The sequence below is a fragment of the Zea mays genome, chromosome 1, assembly GCF_902167145.1.
Source record: "Zea mays cultivar B73 chromosome 1, Zm-B73-REFERENCE-NAM-5.0, whole genome shotgun sequence".
Taxonomy (NCBI): Eukaryota; Viridiplantae; Streptophyta; class Magnoliopsida; order Poales; family Poaceae; genus Zea; species Zea mays.
Genome location: NC_050096.1, coordinates 191796040 through 191817331, shown reverse-complemented (window position 1 = coordinate 191817331; position 21292 = coordinate 191796040). Strand labels below are relative to the sequence as shown.

Genomic DNA, 21292 nt, shown 5'->3' with positions numbered 1-21292 from the left:
GGAGGGCGCATCGGAGTCGGAGGTCGATGTTGATGAAGTGTCGGTCTCGTAGTAGACCACCTTCCTCATCCTCTTGTGCTTGTCACCTTTCCGATGCGACTTGTGGGAAGGAGATTTTTCCTTCTTCTCTTTGTGGTGAGAAGAAGATTTCTTCTCCTTCCCTTTGTTGGAGGAGATCTTCTTCTTCTCCTTCCTCTTGGTGCGGGACTCTTCCGATGAAGTGCTCCCGTGGCTTGTAGTGGGCTTTTCGCCGGTCTCCATCTCCTTCTTGGCGTGATCTCCCGACATCACTTCGAGCAGTTAGGCTCTAATGAAGCACCGGGCTCCGATACCAATTGAAAGTCGCCTAGAGGGGGGGTGAATAGGGCGAAACTGAAATTTACAAATATAAACACAACTACAAGCCGGGGTTAGCGTTAGTAATAAAGAAACGAGTCCGGGAGAGAGGGCGCAAAACAAATCCCAAGCGAATGAGCAAGTGAGACACGGAGATTTGTTTTACCGAGGTTCGGTTCTTGCAAACCTACTCCCCGTTGAGGAGGCCACAAAGGCCGGGTCTCTTTCAACCCTTCCCTCTCTCAAACGATCCCTCGGATCGAGTGAGCTTCTCTTCTCAAATCAAAGCCGGGAACAAAACTTCCCCGCAAGGGCCACCACACAATTGGTGCCTCTTGCCTTGATTACAATGGAGTTATGATCTCAAGAACAAGTGAGAAAGAAAAGAAGCAATCCAAGCGCAAGAGCTCAAAAGAACACGGCAAATCACTCTCACTAGTCACTAATGCTTTTGTGGAGTTGGGAGAGGATTTGATCTCTTTTGGTGTGTCTAGAATTGAATGCCTAGCTCTTGTAAGTGGTTGAGAAGTGGAAAACCTGGATGCAATGAATGGTGGGGTGGTTGGGGTATTTATAGCCCCAACCACCAAAGTGGTCGTTGAGAGGCTGTCTGCTCGATGGCGCACCGGACAGTCCGGTGCACACCGGACAGTCCGGTGCCCCCTGCCACGTCACACTGCCGTAGGATTCTAGCCGTTGGAGCTTCTGACTTGTGGGCCCGCCTGGGTGTCCGGTGCACACCGGACATCTACTGTTCCTTGTCCGGTGCGCCAGAATGGGCGCGCCTGCCATCTGCGCGCGCAGAGCGCGCATTAAATGCGCAGCAGGTAGCCGTTGGCGCGGAGATAGCCGTTGCCCCGCTGGTACACCGGACAGTCCGGTGCACACCGGACAGTCCGGTGAATTATAGCGGAGCGGCCGAAGTGAAATCTCGAGGCTGGCGAGTTCCTGAGGCCGCGCTTCCTTGGAGCACCGGACACTGTCCGGTGTACACCGGACAGTCCGGTGAATTATAGCGCGCCGGCTTGGAAAATTCCCGAAGGTGGCGAGTTCGAGTTGGAGTCCTCTGGTGCACCGGACACTGTCCGGTGGTGCACCGGACACTGTCCGGTGTACACCGGACAGTCCGGTGCTCCCAGACCAGAGGGCCTTCGGTTCCCACTTTGCTCCTTTGTTGAATCCAAAACTTGGTCTTTTTATTGACTGAGTGTGAACCTTTTACACCTGTATAATCTATACACTTGGGCAAACTAGTTAGTCCAATTGTTTGTGTTGGGCAATTCAACCACCAAAATTAATTAGGGACTAGGTGTAAGCCTAATTCCCTTTCAATAACCGTATTTATATATGCTACTTTACTACACTTAATGTTTATAGGCTTGTAATGTGCACTTAAGTATAGGAATTGCTTGAAACCTGTAGTTGCATGAACTTAGGTTTCTTTTTTGAGATGAATACTAGTATGCTAGGTCGAGTAGTTGCTTGCTAAACATGATCTCGGTAGAAGTCGAGTGATTTTTCTAGCACTCGCGCGAGGTCAGGAATTGATTGTATTCATCTTGATAACGGGATATATGATGGTCTATGGACTTGGATCCAGGGAGGATGCCTTGTCCAAGAGACGAGAAAAAGAATTAAGGATTAATGTGTGGATACCTGAGTCAAGCGTTTGAACGTACTAAGCACATGTCGGGAAATATGGTAACTGGTAAACCTAGTACCTGAGTGAAGTCGGGCGCAGACTTTATCCCTCACTCGTCCTGGAACTGGGTCTCCCATGCTAGCTATGGTGGGTACAAGTGCGGTCACTGCACGGCGGCAGCCGGGGTCAGTGGAGCATTGTATGCCAAGGCGGTGAGCCCTAGCCGCGAACGGGGAATCGATGGGGACAGTTGACATGTGTGGGGACGGAGTGCCCTGACATGTCATGTGTTTAGGTTTACCTTGCAAGGATAAAACTCGATTCGAATCGTCTGCTTCTCGCAGCTAATGAGACTGCTTGACCCCTTGTACTACATTGAGTGAAATGAGGTTTACATGAGATAACTTGTTGATTGTATTAAATGCTTGTTACCATGTATGCTTAGAAAGAGCAAACTTAGCTAATCTAATGAGGCTAGAAATTGAAAAGCTAAAACTTGATTTTAGATACAGCTAGTGCTTTGGCAAACCAAACCCCTCAGCCAAACAGCTGCATGGTCTAGAGGTATAGGAGTAGTTTCCTCACACCGGGTAAGTCTAGCTGAGTATTAGTATACTCAGCCTTGCTTGTGGCATAAATTTTGCAGGTATGCTTCAGGATATGGTTGATGGCGTGACTTGGCCTACCACCCTGCCACCGGGTTGGACGGTCGAGTGGGATGCTACTCCAGAAGGAGAGGAGCAAGAGGAGTAGTGGGCTAGGCCTTGCCGGATTCCTCGCTACCGACGATATTAATTATCCGCTGCATTTTATTTTGTGAACTTTATTAGTTACTTGAAAAACTTCGATCTATGTAATAATTCAGTACTTTAATTTGCGGTCTTCCTGTTTTATTGTATTTCTTCCGTGACTCACCTTCGTGTGAGATTGTGGTATTTGATCTAGGTTAAGTGGCTTTATCAGATTAGATCTGAGGGACTGACGGGTTATTCCGATTTAAGTGTGTTACGGCCCCTGAGGCGTGACTTAGGCACTTAAGTTGGAATAATTCGGGCGGTTCTGCCACACCGACCCTGGGTTCCATTCTGCATTTGATGAGGGAGTCCTCGTCCTTGTGTTGTAGCCGTTTCTGTATGGACATGTCGGAGGCCTGGACCCGTGGGGAGTCTAGGAGGGTTTCCGGGGGAAGGCAGGCTTCGGCCCCGTAGACCGGGGAGCACGGGGTTCCTCTGGGGGTCCATCTAGTTGTCCCCACCAGAGTAGGAGCCTCCAGCGAAGATATCCTCCAGGTCCCCCTCGGGTGACCGATACCCGAGGTCCCGTTCAGCCGCGGCCACTTCGCCGTCGTCGACCTTTTTTTTTGCCAGGTCGGCGACGAGGTGGGGAGCCGTCCTTGGAAGACTGCTCGCGCCGCTCGCTGATGCGTTTCGCGAGGTCAATGATCTTGCGACACTCCGCGGCGCTGTGGCGACCGTTGGGGTGTACAGGGCATGAGCCGCTGTTACCCCTCTGCGGCCGTGGGCGTTTGTTGCGGTCGCCCCGGCCCTTGGTCGCGGCTGCAACGACTAGAGCGGTGGACCGCGACTTCTGGTAGTCGCGGTCCTTCTTCTTTTTCTTCTTACCGTCCCGGGGGACGGCACCCGAGCCACCAGACTGGGCAGCCCCGGTTTGTGGGGCCGAGTGCCATGCACGACCCTCGGCGGCTCTGGCGCATTTGTCGGCCAGAGCGAAGAGTGTGGGGACAGTCTCCACATCGTGCGTGGCAAACTTCTCCAACATTTTCTCATCACGTACTCCCTGGCGGAAGGCCGTGATGATGGAAGCATCAGAAATGCGAGGTATAGTACCTCACACCTTGGTGAAGCGGGAGATGAACGTCCGGAGAGTCTCCCCGGGCTCCTGCCTTACCGCGTGGAGGTGGGCCTCCACACCGTGCTGTTGGTAAGCGCTGGCGAAGTTCGCAATGAACCGCGCGCAGAGCTCTTCCCAGGAGTAGATTGATCCTGGGGCGAGGTTCATGAGCCAAGTCCGGGCAGGTCCAGACAAGGCAACATGAAAATATGTCGCCATCACAGCGGTGTTTCCACCAGCTGCTGTGATAGCGGTGACGTACACCTGCAAGAACTCCGACGGGTTTGACGTACCGTCGTATTTTTCTGGCAGGTGTGGCCGAAACTTGGATGTCCATGACGCCACGCGGAGATGATCCGCGAGAGCGGCGTAGCCCACGCCAGCCAATGGGACACCCGCTTGAGACCGGGCGCCCATTGGGGTCTGCGGTGCTACCACAACAATGTCTTGGTCGAGGTTGCGACCCTCAACGTTTTGTTGATGCTCGTGCGCCCTCTCTAAAGAGATCCGGACGTCCTCTCCCACACGTCTGCGGTTGAGCTCGGCCCGGAAGTCGTTGGTCTGTGCGCCCCTTACTGAGGGCGAGCGCACAGACGCCGACGCCTCATGTTGGTGTCGGGATGACCATGGCCTCGACCTGGTCGAGGTAGAATGCGCCATGCCGAGCAGTCGGTCGACATCGTCCCGCCACTGCTTCATGGCCCCCGGTGAGACCGTAGAGCTTGGAGGGTGACGCAGCAACTCCCTGGCGGCTGACAATGCTCCCGGAGCCGCCCTCGACGAAGTCCGAGATGTCTGCGCAGTTGTATGCTGCCGTGCAGCGTGCACAGCAGCAGGGCCCGACACTGGGCGGTTGGGAACCTGTGGTGTGGAAGAAACAACCTCTTCTTCCACCAGGAAATCCGTTGAAGTCTCGGCGTGGTGCTCCACGATTTGCACCATCATGCTGAGCGAGGAAACAAGCAAAAACCTAATGCCTAGCCCCCTAACTGGCGCGCCAAATGTCGGAGAGAGAATTCTCCGGCCGGGTGGCAGATTGCACCTGCCCTTAATCCTAAGATGAGGAAGGGGTTTAAGCGTTTTGCTTGTCCGGCTTAAGCGATCGCCGAGCACATGAACACGCGAGAGTTTAGAGTGGTTCGGGCCGCCGGAGCGTAATACCCTACTCCACTGTGTGTTAGATTGTTGTGGAAGCTTGAAAGTCTGAGTTGGGTCCTAGTCCGTGTCTAAAACCTATCTTGTAATGTTGCATGCCTCCCCTTTTATAGCTAAGGGGGGCATTGAGAGCACCTAGAGGGGGGGTGAATAGGTGATCCTGTAAAACTTAAAACTTAACACCACAAACTTGATTAAGAGTTAGAAAACTGAAATCAAGTGAGTAGAGAGGAGAGCTCTTGTGAATCACAATAGACATAATAAAGACAAGCACAAGAGACACGAGGATTTATCCCGTGGTTTGGCCAAGTACAAAACTTGCCTACTCCACGTTGTGGCGTCCCAACGGACGAGAGTTACACTCAACTCCTCTCAAGTGATCCAATGATCAACTTGAATACCACGGTGTTCTTCTTTACTTTACTCTTTTCCCGTTTGCTAGGAATCTCCACAACTTGGAGTCTCTCGCCCTTACAATAAGAATCTCAATGAAGCACTAGAGTAAGGGAGGGAAGCAACACACTCAAAACCACAGCAAATACGCACACACAAGATCAAGACTTGAGCTCAAGACAGTATTTCGAGGTTCTCACTAGAACAGAGCTCAAATCACTAAGAATGTCGAACAAGTGCGCAAGAATGAAGTGTGAGTGATCAACAATGCTCAAGGAATGCTTGGTGTACTCCTCCATGCGCCTAGGGGTCCTTTTTATAGCCCCAAGGCAGCTAGGAGCCGTTGAGAGCATTTCAAGAAGGCAATTCTTGCCTTCTGTCGCCTGGCGCACCGGACAGTCCGGTGCACCACCGGACACTGTCCGGTGCGGATTTCTTTCCTTCTTTGGCGAAGCTGACCGTTGGCGCACCGGACACTGTCCGGTGCACACCGGACAGTCCGGTGCCCCTTCTGATCGTTGGCTCTTGCCACGCGTCGCGCGCGGATTACGCGGCCGACCGTTGGCTGGGCCGACTGTTGGCTCACCGGACAGTCCGGTGCACCACCGGACAATCCGGTGATTTATAGCCGTACGCCGTTAATTGCTTCCCGAGAGCAGCCAGTTGACAGCCGCCGGCCTGGCGCACCGGACACTGTCCGGTGCACCACCGGACAGTCCGGTGCACCCAGACCGAGTTGTCTTTGGCTGAACAGAGCCATCTCTTTTCCAACTTGATTTCTCCTGTTTCCAGCACTTAGACACAATACATTAGTATCCAAAACAATGTACTAAGTCTTAGAAGCATACCTTTTTACTTGATTTGCACTTTATTCATAGATTAACATGAGTCCACTTGTGTTGGCACTCAATCACCAAAATACTTAGAAATGGCCCAAGGGCACATTTCCCTTTCAGGCATGCACAAATGTACTGAGCCCTGACATGTGGGCCTAGGAACATATCAGATGTAGTATTTGTTCGCTGCTGGAGCAATCTTCTTGTGCCCTGACATCCGAGATCTGCGTAGTATCGGCGTGCAGGGGAAGCTTCTCGCATAAGGGATGATGAGCACAGTGCGCCGTGTGGCACAGACGCACTGTTTGATAGTGGACTGGACAGGTGCGCCGTCTGCAGGATGGCTCTGGCGCCGCCTGCCAGCGGAGTGGATAGGACGCATTAAATGCTGAGGGGGCACATCACCTGTCAGCAAGGTGGGCAGGCGGCGCGTCCTCTCCGCAATAAATGCAGAGGCCGCGCGGCTTTAGAGGCCTTACGTCAGGCTCCGCCTGCTGGCTTATGTCACGGGTTACAAGCCACGTGGTAGCAGCGGGTCTCCGCCTGAGCGGGGAGCGCACCAGATAAGGCCTGAATACGTGTGAGCACCGGACTCTTGCTTATGCCAGGGTCTCTCCTATCCTGGTACCTCGTTATGGCCCGGACCTTACTCGGAGAGATCTAGGGCCCATCCGAGGGACCCGGCGTGCCTTCTTGGGAGTCCCGGGCCGTAATCAGGGGTCCGGGTTGTGTGTACAGGGGTCTGGTGCTCCTTCGTGGAGGTCCGGTCCAAATGACACATCCTGGGGTGCATCATCTTTTCTCGTCACGTGGTGCCCCTTGAACTGCCCACGTGGCGGGGTCGGATGTTGTTTACCGTGCGGCCAGGGGACGCCGTACGAGCACCGCGTCTTCATACTGTAGTAGGGGTACCCCTGATTCAGGTTACCGACAAAAACGTTTCCGATAAACTCTATAAATAACTATTTTAATTTAGTAGCTCTACATCTCTACACATTCACTCTATTTTTGGTTAGCTTGGTTCACTCACCATAGAGAGTTATGAATTTACAGAGTTTCTTAGACTAGTTTATTCCTTTTCTGCGAAATCTATTTGAAAGAGTAGCTAAATCAGTAAATCTAGCTATTTTTTGGCTAATCTCTTCGGGTTGTTCTAAAAGTTTGATAAGAGGTCACTGCTGAAACTAGAATTACTGCACTTTTCCTTCTAGTAGGATATAATAGACTAGGAGAAGTTACCGCAGGTTGTTTCGTTATGAGATGACACTTATGCTTGTAAAATGGAAGAAGCACATATTTGTGAAGAGTCACGGCCTTGGAGGATAATTCCGGTATCCAGGATGGAATATTACGCGTTTGATTCTTCGGCAGACAGAAACAATAAGCAAGATGATGAGGCGCCAAAGTGAAAGAAGCTCTCCCTCTCCTCTCTGCTTCGCACGCCTCGCCACCTTCCACGACGAGCTCCTACAGTCCTACCTAGACGTAAGCCGGCGCCGCCATGGTGATCTCGGTGCCCGCGGCCCGGCGCTCCACCTCCGTACGCGACGCCGTGCTGGGCGGCGGCGGGCGGCAGCTGTACCAGCCCCTCCGCTGCGCCTTCTACGACGGCCTGGCCGCCGCGCTGTCCGAGTCCGAGGAGCCCTCCGACTCGGACGCCGCCGCCCGCGTCCCCGCTGGCTGCAAGCGGCAGGCGGCGAGGAACGTGCTGATCCTGATGAGCGACACCGGCGGCGGCCACCGCGCCTCCGCCGAGGCCCTGCGCGACGCCTTCCGCATCGAGTTCGGCGACGCCTACAAGGTTGGTTCGTCGTCTCGTCTCGTCTCGATCTGCCTGCCCAATGCTTCTAGTCCTAGATAGTCGTCCTCTCGATCGAACTCCCTTTGAATTCTTTCTTCGGCGAACATTTCGGTGTTTTCCCTTTTAACCAGACGTGCTTGGGCTTGGGCCGGGGGCGCAGGTGTTCGTGACGGATCTGGGGAAGGAGTACGGCGGGTGGCCGCTGAACGACATGGAGCGGTCGTACAAGTTCATGATCCGGCACGCGCGGCTCTGGAAGGTGGCGTTCCACGGCACCTCCCCGAGATGGGTGCACGGCGTGTACCTCGCCGCGCTTGCCTACTTGTACGCCAAGTACGTAGGAGCATCATACTTTGGGCGCCGCGCCACTACTGTTGCCTTGCCTCTGAATGAATATATATACGCATGCAGCGAGGTGGTGGCTGGGATCACGAAGTACGAGCCGGACATGATCATCAGCGTGCACCCGCTGATGCAGCACATCCCGCTATGGGTGCTCAAGTGGCAGCAGAGCCTGCGCCAGCACCACCCCAAGGCGGTGGTGCCCTTCGTCACCGTCGTCACCGACCTCAACACCTGCCACCCGACATGGTTCCACCACGGCGTGACGAGGTGCTACTGCCCCTCGGCCGAGGTGGCGAGCCGGGCCCTGCTCCGGGGCCTCAGCCCGTCCCAGGTCCGCGTCTTCGGGCTGCCCATCCGGCCCTCCTTCTGCCGCGCCGTGCTCGACAAGGTCCGAGTCGTTCGATCTGATCCAGCTGCATTTGCCTTGCTTGCCCGGTGGTACGGTTTACCCTCACCTAGTAGCTTATTACCTTACCCCTCTGCTGGCTGGCCTCTGCGCATGGTTCACAGGATGAGGTGAGGAAAGAGCTGGGGCTGGACCCTCAGCTGCCCGCTGTTCTGCTGATGGGAGGCGGCGAGGGGATCGGCCCGGTGGAGGAGACCGCGAGGGCGCTCGGCGAGGAGCTCTACGACCGCCGGAGACGGCGCCGGGTGGGACAGGTCGTGGTCGTGTGCGGCAGGAACCGGGCGCTGCGGTCCACCCTGCAGTCTCTCAGATGGAAGGTCCCTGTCAAGGTAGGGTTGCCATGCATGAGCATGACAGAATGGATATGCCGCCGTATCTAGGGCTAAGAAGCATGACGATGCCTTGGGCTGGAATTGAAACTGCTAGTGCTAGTCGTATATAAAAGGGATGGGCCGCCCAGCACGGGCTCCAGTGGTCACCAACGCACGGCCCAAAATGACGGTCCATGGGGCCGTGCCACTCTAGCTGGTGTGGATGGATACCTGACGTCTCAAGCTCCTTTTTCATTTCATCAGATCAGAGGGTTCGAGACACAGATGGAGAAGTGGATGGCCGCCTGCGACTGCATCATCACAAAAGTATGTCCTCTCCTCTGTCAGTGACTGTGGGGGTGTTTGGTTTTAGGGACTAATCTTTAGTCCCATCAATTTTATTCTATTTTAGTTCCTAAATTACTAAATATGGAAACTAAAATAGAGTTTTAGTTTCTATATTTGGTAATTTAGGTACTAAAATGGTATAAAATAGAGGGACTAAAAATTAGTCCCTCTAAACCAAACACCCCCTGTTTCGCCTTATTGCTTAGGATCACTATAGTATTGCGTGCTCGCGGTGTTACTTACTCTTTTGCGCGGACTGAACGATGCGTGTTTTTTTTTTCCCTGGCATGGCATTCGCAGGCTGGTCCTGGTACCATCGCAGAGGCACTCATACGAGGGCTTCCTATCATCCTGAACGACTTCATCCCTGGACAGGTCAAGTAGCAGCATCTCGCTAATCTGGTTACTGAAACTATCTTCTTCGAGTTAGGTGGGCTCTCATCTCATAGCTGTACAAGCATAGCGAATCAGCAACCTTTTGCTCCTACTGTAAAAATGCAGGAAGTCGGGAACGTCCCATATGTCGTGGACAACGGTGCCGGCGTGTTCTCCAAGGACCCAGGGGAGGCCGCGAGACAGGTCGCCCGCTGGTTCAGCAGCAGCAGCACAGACGGGGACGAGCTCAGGAGATACTCGCGTAACGCGCTGAGGCTAGCGCAGCCCGAGGCGGTGTTCCACATCGTCAGGGACATCCACAAGCAGCTCCAGCGACAGCCTGCCGCGGTCACCCGGATCCCCTCCCGCTCGCTGACCTCGTCCTTCCCGTACCATATGTGAAATCAAGAATGCTACTGCAGTTACGTTTTCTGCTGCATGTTGGATAATATTATGCTTGGGACTTGATGTATGCCTAACCTTTTGAAGAACCTGTATATTATATTATATTGTATATAAGAATTGCTCTCTGTTCTGTTCATGAGTGATTTTTGTGTATTTCTCGCTACTGAATACTATTTGGAAAGAAGTTAACATACATTGTGACTAAGAATGTTATATTTCTATCGCCTATCAAGCTTGACATCCCAATTCTAGAGTTCGAGTACCTGGTCGTGCCTTCTACTTCCCGCGCAAGTAAAGAAGATGCGTGCTGCGCGTTTTTTCAGACCAACTTATTACAGACTTGACAGCACAGCACAACCAAGGAAGTTTTAAACAAAATTCAAGCTAGAACCCTGTTCTAAATCTCCAAAGAAGGGCATGGATGGCACAACGGGGACTGGTCCGGTTGCAGGTGGAAGTATTGGCACAGCTGGGGATCAGATAGGAATGGCAGCGGCGTTGCTACAGCAAGCACTCTCAGCTCTCCAGGGTATGAATGCCGACAAGGGAGGGGGTGCTGCTCAACCTTCTGCTGCTCAACAACCTGTGATGTCGGTACCTAGTGATGGGAAGAAGGTACACCCGAAACCTGCTGTTGTGGAAGAGAAGAAAAAGTCCGATCAAGAGAAGGAGGGTTTTGTGGATGCGCCTAAGAACAACAAGAGCTACTGTCATAGGTGCTACGGCAAGGGACATGTCATGAGTGAGTGTTCGGCGGCGCTGTTTTGTGAAGTATGTGGCACTGATACGCACATAAAGCACAAATGCCCGGTGTTCAACGCTCCGAAGGTTTATGCGGTTCCGGCCGGCTTTGGCATCAACAAGGGCGGCTTCTTCCACATTCCCTCGAACAAGAAGCTGGTGAAGACGAAGCAAGATGCTAGGACAGCAATGATACAAGTGTCGGAGGGACAGATCATCTTGGAGAATGTTAACCGTGAGCTGGACCGCTTGCTTCCCGGGTCTGCTCCTTGGAAGGTGGAACAAGTTTCGGCTAGTTCTTACAGAATTACCTTTCCATCAGCCTCGGAACTGCAGCGTATGGTGGAGTGGGGGCCGGTTCGTGCTAAATCACAGAAGGCAGTGCTGGAATTCATAGCTAGCACTAGCATGGCGGAAGGACGGGTCAAGGCAAGGCTAACGGATGTGTGGGTGCAGTTTGATGGACTGACGGCTCAGCTTTGCACTTACCAACACATTTGGGGAGTGGGTTTGACACTTGGGGTCACGGTTGAAGTGGACATGCCTTTTTGCCGCAAGCATGGGGTCTGTAGAATGTTGGTGGCTGTCATTGATCCAGAGGCAATTCCATTCGCAGGTGATGTGGAAATTAACAAGATAATTTACGAGGTGCACTATTGGGTGGAACAAGGCCCTTTGGATGATGAACCAACACCCATGGTCTCTGATCTTGGCGGTGACGACCAGGGTAACGGTGACAACAACAAGGAAAATAATGCCAAGGAAGGGAATGAGCAATTCAAAATGCCGGGTGAGGAAGGGAGAGATGGAGAGGAGAAGAAAGGCAGTAATGATGTCGGGGAGCATAAGCAAGTGATGGATGCTGCTCCGGTGGATGATGGTCAAGCCTTGCAATGTGATGAGGAGAATAGGCCGGCTATTTTTGAAGAGAAGGCAGCGATGGCAACAAGCTCTGAATCACAGGGGACTAAGGCAGCCACGGTCCAGCAGCTAGCGGCGATTCCGGAGTGTGTCCAGTCCTTGGCTACAGGGCGCAAGAGGAGGCCAAGCACGTCGGACGAGCACGCGTTGGCAAGGGCCGAACGCTTGAAGGCAGAGCGCAACAGAGGTACGCAAAGCATGTTGGCTGATATTAATTTATATAGTATCTTTAACATTCCCGTTTCTGAGGCTGTTTTAAATCTTAGCAACATTGGTATTGGTTTAGGCAAAAATGATAGGGAGGTATCTGATTCGGTAGTTTTGTTAGACAAGGAACAGAATTCTAGATCAGCTGCTAAAAAGGTTGAGGGTGTAACAGATGTATCGGATAGTGAATCTTTGGACTCTAGTAGAGAGGATGATAGAGAGGATGATATCGATAAGTTCATTCTTCATAACCTATGTGGAGAAATAACAGATGAAGTGATGGATGTAGACCTTGTTAATAACCCATATTGGCAAGAGTCAGGTTGTCCATCATCCTCTGTTAAAACTGCATATGGTAGAGGAATGAAGATGGGAAAGAGTAGGAAAGTGAGGAAAAATAAAAGAAGGTCATAATGAAGGGAGTCTTTTGGAATTGTGATGGGTTTAAAGACCCGAAAAAACATCGCTTTGTGGCTGATCTAACTAAGGAATTCAACCTTAGTTTCATTGCGCTTTCGGAAACCGTCAAGAATGTTTTTTCGGATACGTTCCTTAAAAACCTTTGTGCTGGTAGAGAGTTCATCTGGCATTGCAAGGAACCAAGGGGGCGGTCAGGAGGTATACTTATGGGTATTGATCTCAATGTGTATGATACAGGTTCGATAGATGAGGGAGACTTTTATGTCAAATTTCTTCTTCGCAACAAAGATGATGGGTTCAAATGGTCTCTTGTGTGCGTATATGGTCCGGCACAGGATAACCTTAAGGAGAATTTTTTAGCCGAACTGGTTAATATGGTGAGCCATGTTACCAACCCAATCCTCATTGGGGGAGACTTTAATATTCTCAGGAACTCATCAGAGAAGAATAACGACAATTTTAATTCGAGATGGCCTTTTCTATTCAATGCGGTAATAGATGGCTTGAATTTGATAGAGCTCGAACTGTCCGGAAGACAGTTCACTTGGGCTAATTCAAGATCTATTCCCACATATGAAAAGCTAGATCGTATTCTTGTCTCCACAGAATGGGAATTAAAGTTTCCTAGGTCCACAATAGTTGCTCACTCTAGAGATATCTCGGACCATACCCCTTTAATTTTAAATAGTGGCGATAACCTTGCTTCCTCCGTACAGCCTGAATTCAAGTTCGAACTTGGATGGCTGTTGCGGGAGGGATTCTGGGAGATGGTCACTCGAATTTGGTCAAAGGAGTATGGTGGAGATACTGCCATTGAGAGATGGCAGCGAAAAATAAGGAAGTTAAGACAATACTTGAGAGGATGGGCAAAAAACACGAGTGGATCAAATAAGAAGGAAAAGAAAGAAATTCTCCAAAAACTTGACACCCTTGATAAGAAAGCTGAAACATGTCTTCTTTCTACACAAGAAGTAGACATGCGCAGTTTTCTTCGTAATAGGCTCGCGGCCATGTTACGAGAAGAGGAGGTTAAGTGGTACCAGAGAGCAAAAACTAAAGGTTTGCTGGAAGGGGATGCGAACACTAAATATTTCCATCTGGTCGCGAATGGTAAACATAGGAAGACTAGGATTTATAAACTACAGGATGGAGTTCGGATATTTAGTGGAGATGATGAGCTTAAAAAGCATATCACATCTTACTATAAATCCCTCTTTGGTCCTGTAGATGAATCCAATGTCCACTTGGATGATAGACGGATAGAGGATATACCGCAAATCACTGAGGAGGAAAATACTAGTCTTACCGCAGACTTTACCATTGACGAAGTTAAGTATGCGATATTCCAGATGGAACATAACAAAGCGCCTGGTCCCGACGGCTTTCCAGCAGAATTTTATCAGGTATTTTGGGAAACGATCAAGGAGGATTTGATGGCTCTGTTCGAGGACTTCAATAGGGGCTCTCTACCGCTGCACAGCCTCAATTTTGGGACGATCATTCTAATCCCAAAGTTGGCTGAGGCAATAAGGATAGAACAGTACAGACCTATATGCTTGTTGAACGTGAGCTTCAAAATCTTCACGAAGACTGCCATGAATAGACTGTTAAATATAGCTCATAAAGTCATTAGTCCAACCCAAACATCGTTTCTTCCAGGACGCAATATCATGGAAGGGATAGTGGTACTCCACGAGACCATTCATGAGCTGCATAGGAAAAAACTGAGTGGTGTTGTGTTTAAAATTGACTTTGAAAAAGCTTATGATAAGATTAGATGGTCGTTTGTGAGACAATCTTTACAGATGAAAGGATTTTCAGAAAAGTGGTGTGATTGGATTAGTAGTTTTACTCAAAAAGGCCATGTTAACATTAAATTGAATGGACAGCTAGGCAATAACTTCCAAACTAAGAAGGGGCTACGGCAAGGTGACCCTCTCTCGCCGGTTCTATTTAATATAGTAGTGGATATGCTTGCTATTTTAATCAATAGGGCAAAGAGAGAGGGTCAGATTAGTGGTGTCGTGCCTCATCTGGTGGACGATGGCCTCTCTGTCCTTCAGTATGCAGATGATACTATTCTTTTTATGGATCATGATTATGAGAAAGCCTGTAATCTCAAGCTCATCTTATGTGCTTTTGAGCAATTGTCAGGCCTTAAAATTAACTTCCATAAAAGTGAAATCTTCTGCTTTGGTGCGGCTAAAGAAAGTGAACATTTATACTCCCAGCTTTTCGGATGTAAGACAGGGACTTACCCGTTCAGATACCTAGGCATACCTATGCACGTTAGGAAGCTTAGTAATGCTGATTGGGCCACCCTGCTCGAACGTATAGAAAAGAAATTGGGTAGCTGGAAGGGCAAACATTTGTCTTATGGAGGACGGCTGGTCCTTATTAATTCGGTCCTTACGAGTCTTCCATTGTGATAGTCGCCTAGAGGGGGGGGGTGAATAGGGCGAAACTGAAATTTACAAATATAAACACAACTACAAGCCGGGTTAGCGTTAGAAATATAAACGAGTCCGAGAGAGAGGGTGCAAAACAAATCGCAAGCAAATGAAGAGTGTGACACGCGGATTTGTTTTACCGAGGTTCGGTTCTCGCAAACCTACTCCCCGTTGAGGAGGCCACAAAGGCCGGGTCTCTTTCAACCCTTCCCTCTCTCAAACGGTCCCTCGGACCGAGTGAGCTTCTCTTCTCAAATCAAAGCCGGGAACAAAACTTCCCCGCAAGGGCCACCACACAATTGGTGCCTCTTGCCTTGATTACAATTGAGTGTTGATCACAAGAGTAAGTGAGAAAGAAAAGAAGCAATCCAAGCGCAAGAGCTCAAAAGAACACGGCAAATCTCTCTCGCTAATCACTAAAGCCTTTTGTGGAATTGGAGAGGATTTGATCTCTTTGGTGTGTCTAGAATTGAATGCCTAGCTCTTGTAAGTGGTTGAGAAGTGGAAAACTTGGATGCAATGAATGGTGGGGTGGTTGGGGTATTTATAGCCCCAACCACCAAAAGTGGCCGTTGGGAGGCTGTCTGTTCGATGGCGCACCGGACAGTCCGGTGCACACCGGACATGTCCGGTGCCCCCGCCACGTCATCACTGTCGTTGGATTCTGACCGTTGGAACTTCTGACTTCTGGGCCCGCCTGGATGTCCGGTGCACACCGGACATCTCCTGTTCATTGTCCGGTGCGTCAGTATGGGCGTGCCTGACTTCTGCGCGCGCAGAGCGTGCATTAAATGCACCGCAGGTAGCCGTTGGCGCCGAAATAGTCGTTGCTCTGCTGGTTCACCGGACAGTCCGGTGCACACCGGACATGTCCGGTGAATTATAGCGGAGCAGTCTTCGTGAAATCCCGAGGCTGGCGAGTTCCAGAGGCCGCGCTTCCTTGGAGCACCGGACACTGTCCGGTGTACACCGGACAGTCCGGTGAATTATAGCGCGTCAGCCTGAGAAATTCCCGAAGGTGGCAAGTTCGAGTTGGAGTCCTCTGGTGCACCGGACATTGTCCGGTGGTGCACCGGACACTGTCCGGTGTACACCGGACAGTCCGGTGCCCCCAGACCAGAGGTGCCTTCGGTTGCCCCTTTGCTCCTTTGTTGAATCCAAAACTTAATCTTTTTACTGGCTGAGTGTGAACCTTTTACACCTGTATAATCTATACACTTGGGCAAACTAGTTAGTCCAATTAATTGTGTTGGGCAATTCAACCACCAAAATTATTTAGGAACTAGGTGTAAGCCTAATTCCCTTTCAATCTCCCCCTTTTTGGTGATTGATGCCAACACAAACCAAAGCAAATATAGAAGTGCATAATTGAACTAGTTTGCATAATGTAATTGCAAAGGTTGCTTGGAATTGAGCCAATATAAATACTTACAAGATATGCATGGATCGATTCTTTCTTATTTAATATTTTGGACCACGCTTGCACCACATGTTTTGTTTTTGCAAACTTATTTTGTAAATCCTTTTCAAAGTTCTTTTGCAAATAGTCAAAGGTAAATGAATAAGATTTGGCAAAGCATTTTTCAAGATTTGAAATTTTCTCCCCTTGTTTCAAATGCTTTTCCTTTGACTAAACAAACACTCCCCCTAAATGAGATCCTCCTCTTAGTGTTTTTTGAGAAACACGAAGTTTTTGAAATTGGTGGTGGTGCGGTCCTTTTGCTTTGGGCTCATACTCTCTCCCCCTTTGGCATGAATCGCCAAAAACGGAATCATTAGAGCCCTCGAAGTGCTATCTTCCCCTTTGGTCATAAATAAATGAGTTAAGATTATACCAAAGACGAAGTCCTTTTGCTCTCTCCCTAAAAGATGGAGAGTCTCTGACGGCGAAGGATGAGTTACGGAGTGGAAGCCTTTGTCTTCGCCGAAGACTCCAATTCCCTTTCAATACACCTATGACTTGGTTTGAAATAGACTTGAAAGACACATTAGTCATAGCATATGAAAAGAGACATGATCAAAGGTGTATAGAAGAGCAATGTGTGCAATTTAACAAAAGAAGTTCCTAGAATCAAGAATATTGAGCTCATGCCTAAGTTTGTTAAAAGATTGTTCATCAAGAGGCTTGGTAAAGATATCGGCTAATTGATCTTTAGTATTAATGTATGAAATCTCGATATCTCCCTTTTGTTGGTGATCCCTAAGAAAATGATACCGAATGGCTATGTGTTTAGTGCGACTATGCTCGACGGGATTATCCGCCATCTTGATTGCACTCTCATTATCACATAGCAAGGGGACTTTGGTTAATTTGTAACCGTAGTCCCGCAGGGTTTGCTTCATCCAAAGCAATTGCGCGCAACAATGACCCGCGGCAATGTACTCGGCTTCGGCGGTGGAAAGAGCGATCGAATTTTGCTTCTTTGAAGCCCAAGAAACCAAGGATCTTCCCAAGAACTGGCAAGTCCCCGATGTGCTCTTCCTATTGATTTTACACCCTGCCCAATCGGCATCCGAATAACCAATCAAATCAAATGTGGATCCCCTAGGATACCAAAGCCCAAACTTAGGAGTATAAGCCAAATATCTCAAGATTCGTTTTACGGCCGTAAGGTGAGCTTCCTTAGGGTCGGCTTGGAATCTTGCACACATGCATACGGAAAGCATAATATCCGGTCGAGATGCACATAAATAGAGTAAAGAACCTATCATCGACCGGTATACCTTTTGATCCACGGACTTACCTGCCGTGTCGAGGTCGAGATGCCCATTAGTTCCCATGGGTGTCTTGATGGGCTTGGCATCCTTCATCCCAAACTTGTTGAGAATGTCTTGAGTATACTTCGTTTGGCTAATGAAGGTGCCCTCTTGGAGTTGCTTCACTTGAAATCATAAGAAGTACTTCAACTCCCCCATCATAGACATCTCGAATTTCTGTGTCATGATCCTACTAAACTCTTCACATGTAGATTCGTTAGTAGACCCAAATATAATATCATCAACATAAATTTGGCATACAAACAAATCATTTTCAAGTGTTTTGGTAAAGAGTGTAGGATCGGCCTTTCCGACTTTGAAGCCATTAGCAATAAGAAAATCTCTAAGGCATTCATACCATGCTCTTGGGGCTTGTTTGAGCCCATAAAGCGCCTTAGAGAGCTTATAGACATGGTTAGGGTACTCACTGTCTTCAAAGCCGGGAGGTTGCTCAACATAGACCTCTTCCTTAATTGGTCCATTGAGGAAGGCACTTTTCACGTCCATTTGATAAAGCTTAAACCATGGTAAGTAGCATAGGCCAATAATATGCGAATTGACTCAAGCCTAGCTACGGGTGCATAGGTTTCACCGAAATCCAAACCTTCGACTTGGGAGTATCCCTTGGCCACAAGTCGAGCTTTGTTCCTTGTCACCACACCATGCTCATCTTGCTTGTTGCGGAAGACCCATTTGGTTCCTACAACATTTTGGTTAGGACGTGGAACTAAATGCCATACCTCATTCCTAGTGAAGTTGTTGAGCTCCTCTTGCATCGCCACCACCCAATCCGAATCTTGGAGTGCTTCCTCTACCCTGTGTGGCTCAATAGAGGAAACAAAAGAGTAATGTTCACAAAAATGTGCAACACGAGATCGAGTAGTTACCCCCTTATGAATGTCGCCGAGGATGGTGTCGACGGGGTGATCTCGTTGGATTGCTTGGTGGACTCTTGGGTGTGGCGGCCTTGGTTCTTCATCCTCCTTGTCTTGATCATTTGCATCTCCCCCTTGATCTATGCCGTCATCTTGAGGTGGCTCATTTGATTGATCTTCTTCTTCATCAACTTGAGCTTCATCCTCATTTTGAGTTGGTGGAGATGCTTGCGTGGAGGAGGACGGTTGATCTTGTGCATTTGGAGGCTCTTCGGATTCCTTAGAACACACATCCCCAATGGACATGTTCCTTAGCGCGATGCACGGAGCCTCTTCAATACCTGTCTCATCAAGATCAACTTGCTCTACTTGAGAGCCGTTAGTCTCATCAAACACAACGTCACAAGAAACTTCAACTTGTCCAGTGGACTTGTTAAAGACTCTATATGCCCTTGTGTTTGAATCATATCCTAGTAAAAAGCCTTCTACAGTCTTAGGAGCAAATTTAGATTTTCTACCTCTTTTAACAAGAATAAAGCATTTGCTACCAAAGACTCTAAAATATGAAATGTTGGGCTTTTTACCGGTTAGGAGTTCATAGGATGTCTTCTTGAGGATTCGGTGAAGATATAACCGGTTGATGGCGTAGCAAGCGGTGTTGACCGCCTCGGCCCAAAACCGATCAGAAGTCTTGTACTCATCAAGTATGGTTCTTGCCATGTCCAGTAGAGTTCGATTCTTCCTCTCCACTACACCATTTTGTTGTGGCGTGTAGGGAGAAGAGAACTCATGCTTGATGCCCTCCTCCTCAAGGAAGCCTTCAATTTGAGAGTTCTTGAACTCCGTCCCGTTGTCGCTTCTAATTTTCTTGATCCTTAAGCCGAACTCATTTTGAGCCCGTCTCAAGAATCCCTTTAAGGTCTCTTGGGTTTGAGATTTTTCCTGTAAAAAGAATACCCAAGTGAAGCGAGAATAATCATCCACAATAACTAGACAGTACTTACTCCCGCCGATGCTTATATAAGCAATCGGGCCGAATAGATCCATGTGCAGGAGCTCCAGTGGCCTGTCGCTCGTCATTATGTTCTTATGCGGATGATGAGAGCCAACTTGCTTCCCTGCTTGGCATGCGCTACAAATTCTGTCTTTCTCAAAATGAACATTTGTTAATCCTAGAATGTGTTCTCCCTTTAGAAGCTTGTGAAGATTCTTCATCCCAACATGGGCTAGTCGGCGGTGCCAGAGCCAACCCATGTTAGTCTTAGCAATTAAGCAAGTGTCGAGTTCAGCTCTATCAAAATCTACCAAGTATAGCTGACCCTCTAACACACCCTTAAATGCTAATGAATCATCACTTCTTCTAAAGACAGTGACACCTACATCAGTAAAGAGACAGTTGTAGCCCATTTTGCATAATTGTGAAACAGAAAGCAAATTGTAATCTAAAGAATCTACAAGAAAAACATTGGAAATAGAATGGTCAGGAGATATAGCAATTTTACAAAGACCTTTGACCAAACCTTGATTTCCATCCCCGAATGTGATAGCTCGTTGGGGATCTTGGTTTTTCTCGTAGGAGGAGAACATCTTCTTCTCCCCTGTCATGTGGTTTGTGCACCCGCTGTCGAGTATCCAACTTGAGCCCCCAGATGCATAAACCTACAAAACAAGTTTAGTTCTTGACTTTAGGTACCCAAATGGTTTTGGGTCCTTTGGCATTAGACACAAGAACTTTGGGTACCCAAACACAAGTCTTTGACCCCTTGTGCTTGCCCCCAACATATTTGGCAACTACTTTGCCGGATTTGTTAGTCAACACATAAGATGCATCAAAAGTTTTAAATGAAAGACTATGTTCATTTGATGCATTAGGAATTTTCTTCTTAGGCAACTTAGCACGGGTTGGTTGCCTAGAGCTAGATGTCTCACTCTTATACATAAAAGCATGGTTAGAACCAGAGTGAGACTTCCTAGAATGAATTTTCCTAATTTTGTCCTCGGGATAACCGACAGGGTATAAAATGTAACCCTCGTTATCCTGAGGCATGGGAGCCTTGCCCTTAACAAAGTTGGACAATCTTTTAGGAGGGGCATTAAGTTTGACATTGTCTCCTCTTTGGAAGCCAATGCCATCCTTGATGCCAGGGCGTCTCCCACTATAGAGCATACTTCTAGCAAATTTAAATTTTTCATTTTCTAAGTTATGCTCGGCAATTTTAGCATCTAATTTTGCTATATGATCATTTTGTTGTTTAATTAAAGTCATGTGATCATGAATAGCATTGATATCAACATCTCTACATCTAGTACAAATGGAAACATGCTCAACACTAGATGTAGAGGGTTTACATGAATTAAGTTCAACGATCTTAGCACGCAAGATATCATTATTATCTCTAATTGTAACATTGCAAACATCTAGTTCTTTAGCCTTAGCAATTAAATTTTCATTTTCTACTCTAAGACTAGCAAGAGAAATGTTTAATTCTTCAATCCTAGCAAGCAAATCATCATTATTGTCTCTAGGATTGGAAATCGAAACATTACAAACATGTGAATCAACCTTAGCATTTAAACTAGCATTTTCATGTCTAAGGTTGTCAATCATCTCATGGCAAGTGCTTAGCTCACTAGATAGTTTTTGACATTTTTCTACTTCTAGAGCGTAAGCATTTTTAACCTTAACATGTTTCTTGTTTTCTTTAATTAGAAAATCC

At 48.6% G+C, this 21292-nt stretch overlaps 1 protein-coding gene across 2 annotated transcripts; it reads left to right on the top strand.

Annotated features, from left to right (window-relative positions):
• The first annotated feature begins 7564 nt into the window (after positions 1-7564).
• On the top strand, positions 7565-10340 carry LOC100383973 (Monogalactosyldiacylglycerol synthase 2 chloroplastic). 2 transcript variants are annotated; one of them, NM_001176586.1, is made up of 7 exons: positions 7565-8014; positions 8175-8347; positions 8426-8747; positions 8870-9094; positions 9341-9403; positions 9725-9799; positions 9926-10339. In NM_001176586.1, the coding sequence occupies exons 1-7, from the start codon at positions 7715-7717 to the stop codon at positions 10199-10201; spliced, it is 1434 nt and encodes a 477-aa protein (NP_001170057.1). In that variant the 5' UTR covers positions 7565-7714; the 3' UTR covers positions 10202-10339. The 2 variants fall into 2 exon arrangements, with proteins under 2 accessions (NP_001170057.1, XP_008645757.1); XM_008647535.4 differs by having other exon boundaries at positions 7570-8014; positions 9725-9854; positions 9926-10340.
• The last annotated feature ends 10952 nt before the right edge of the window (positions 10341-21292 follow it).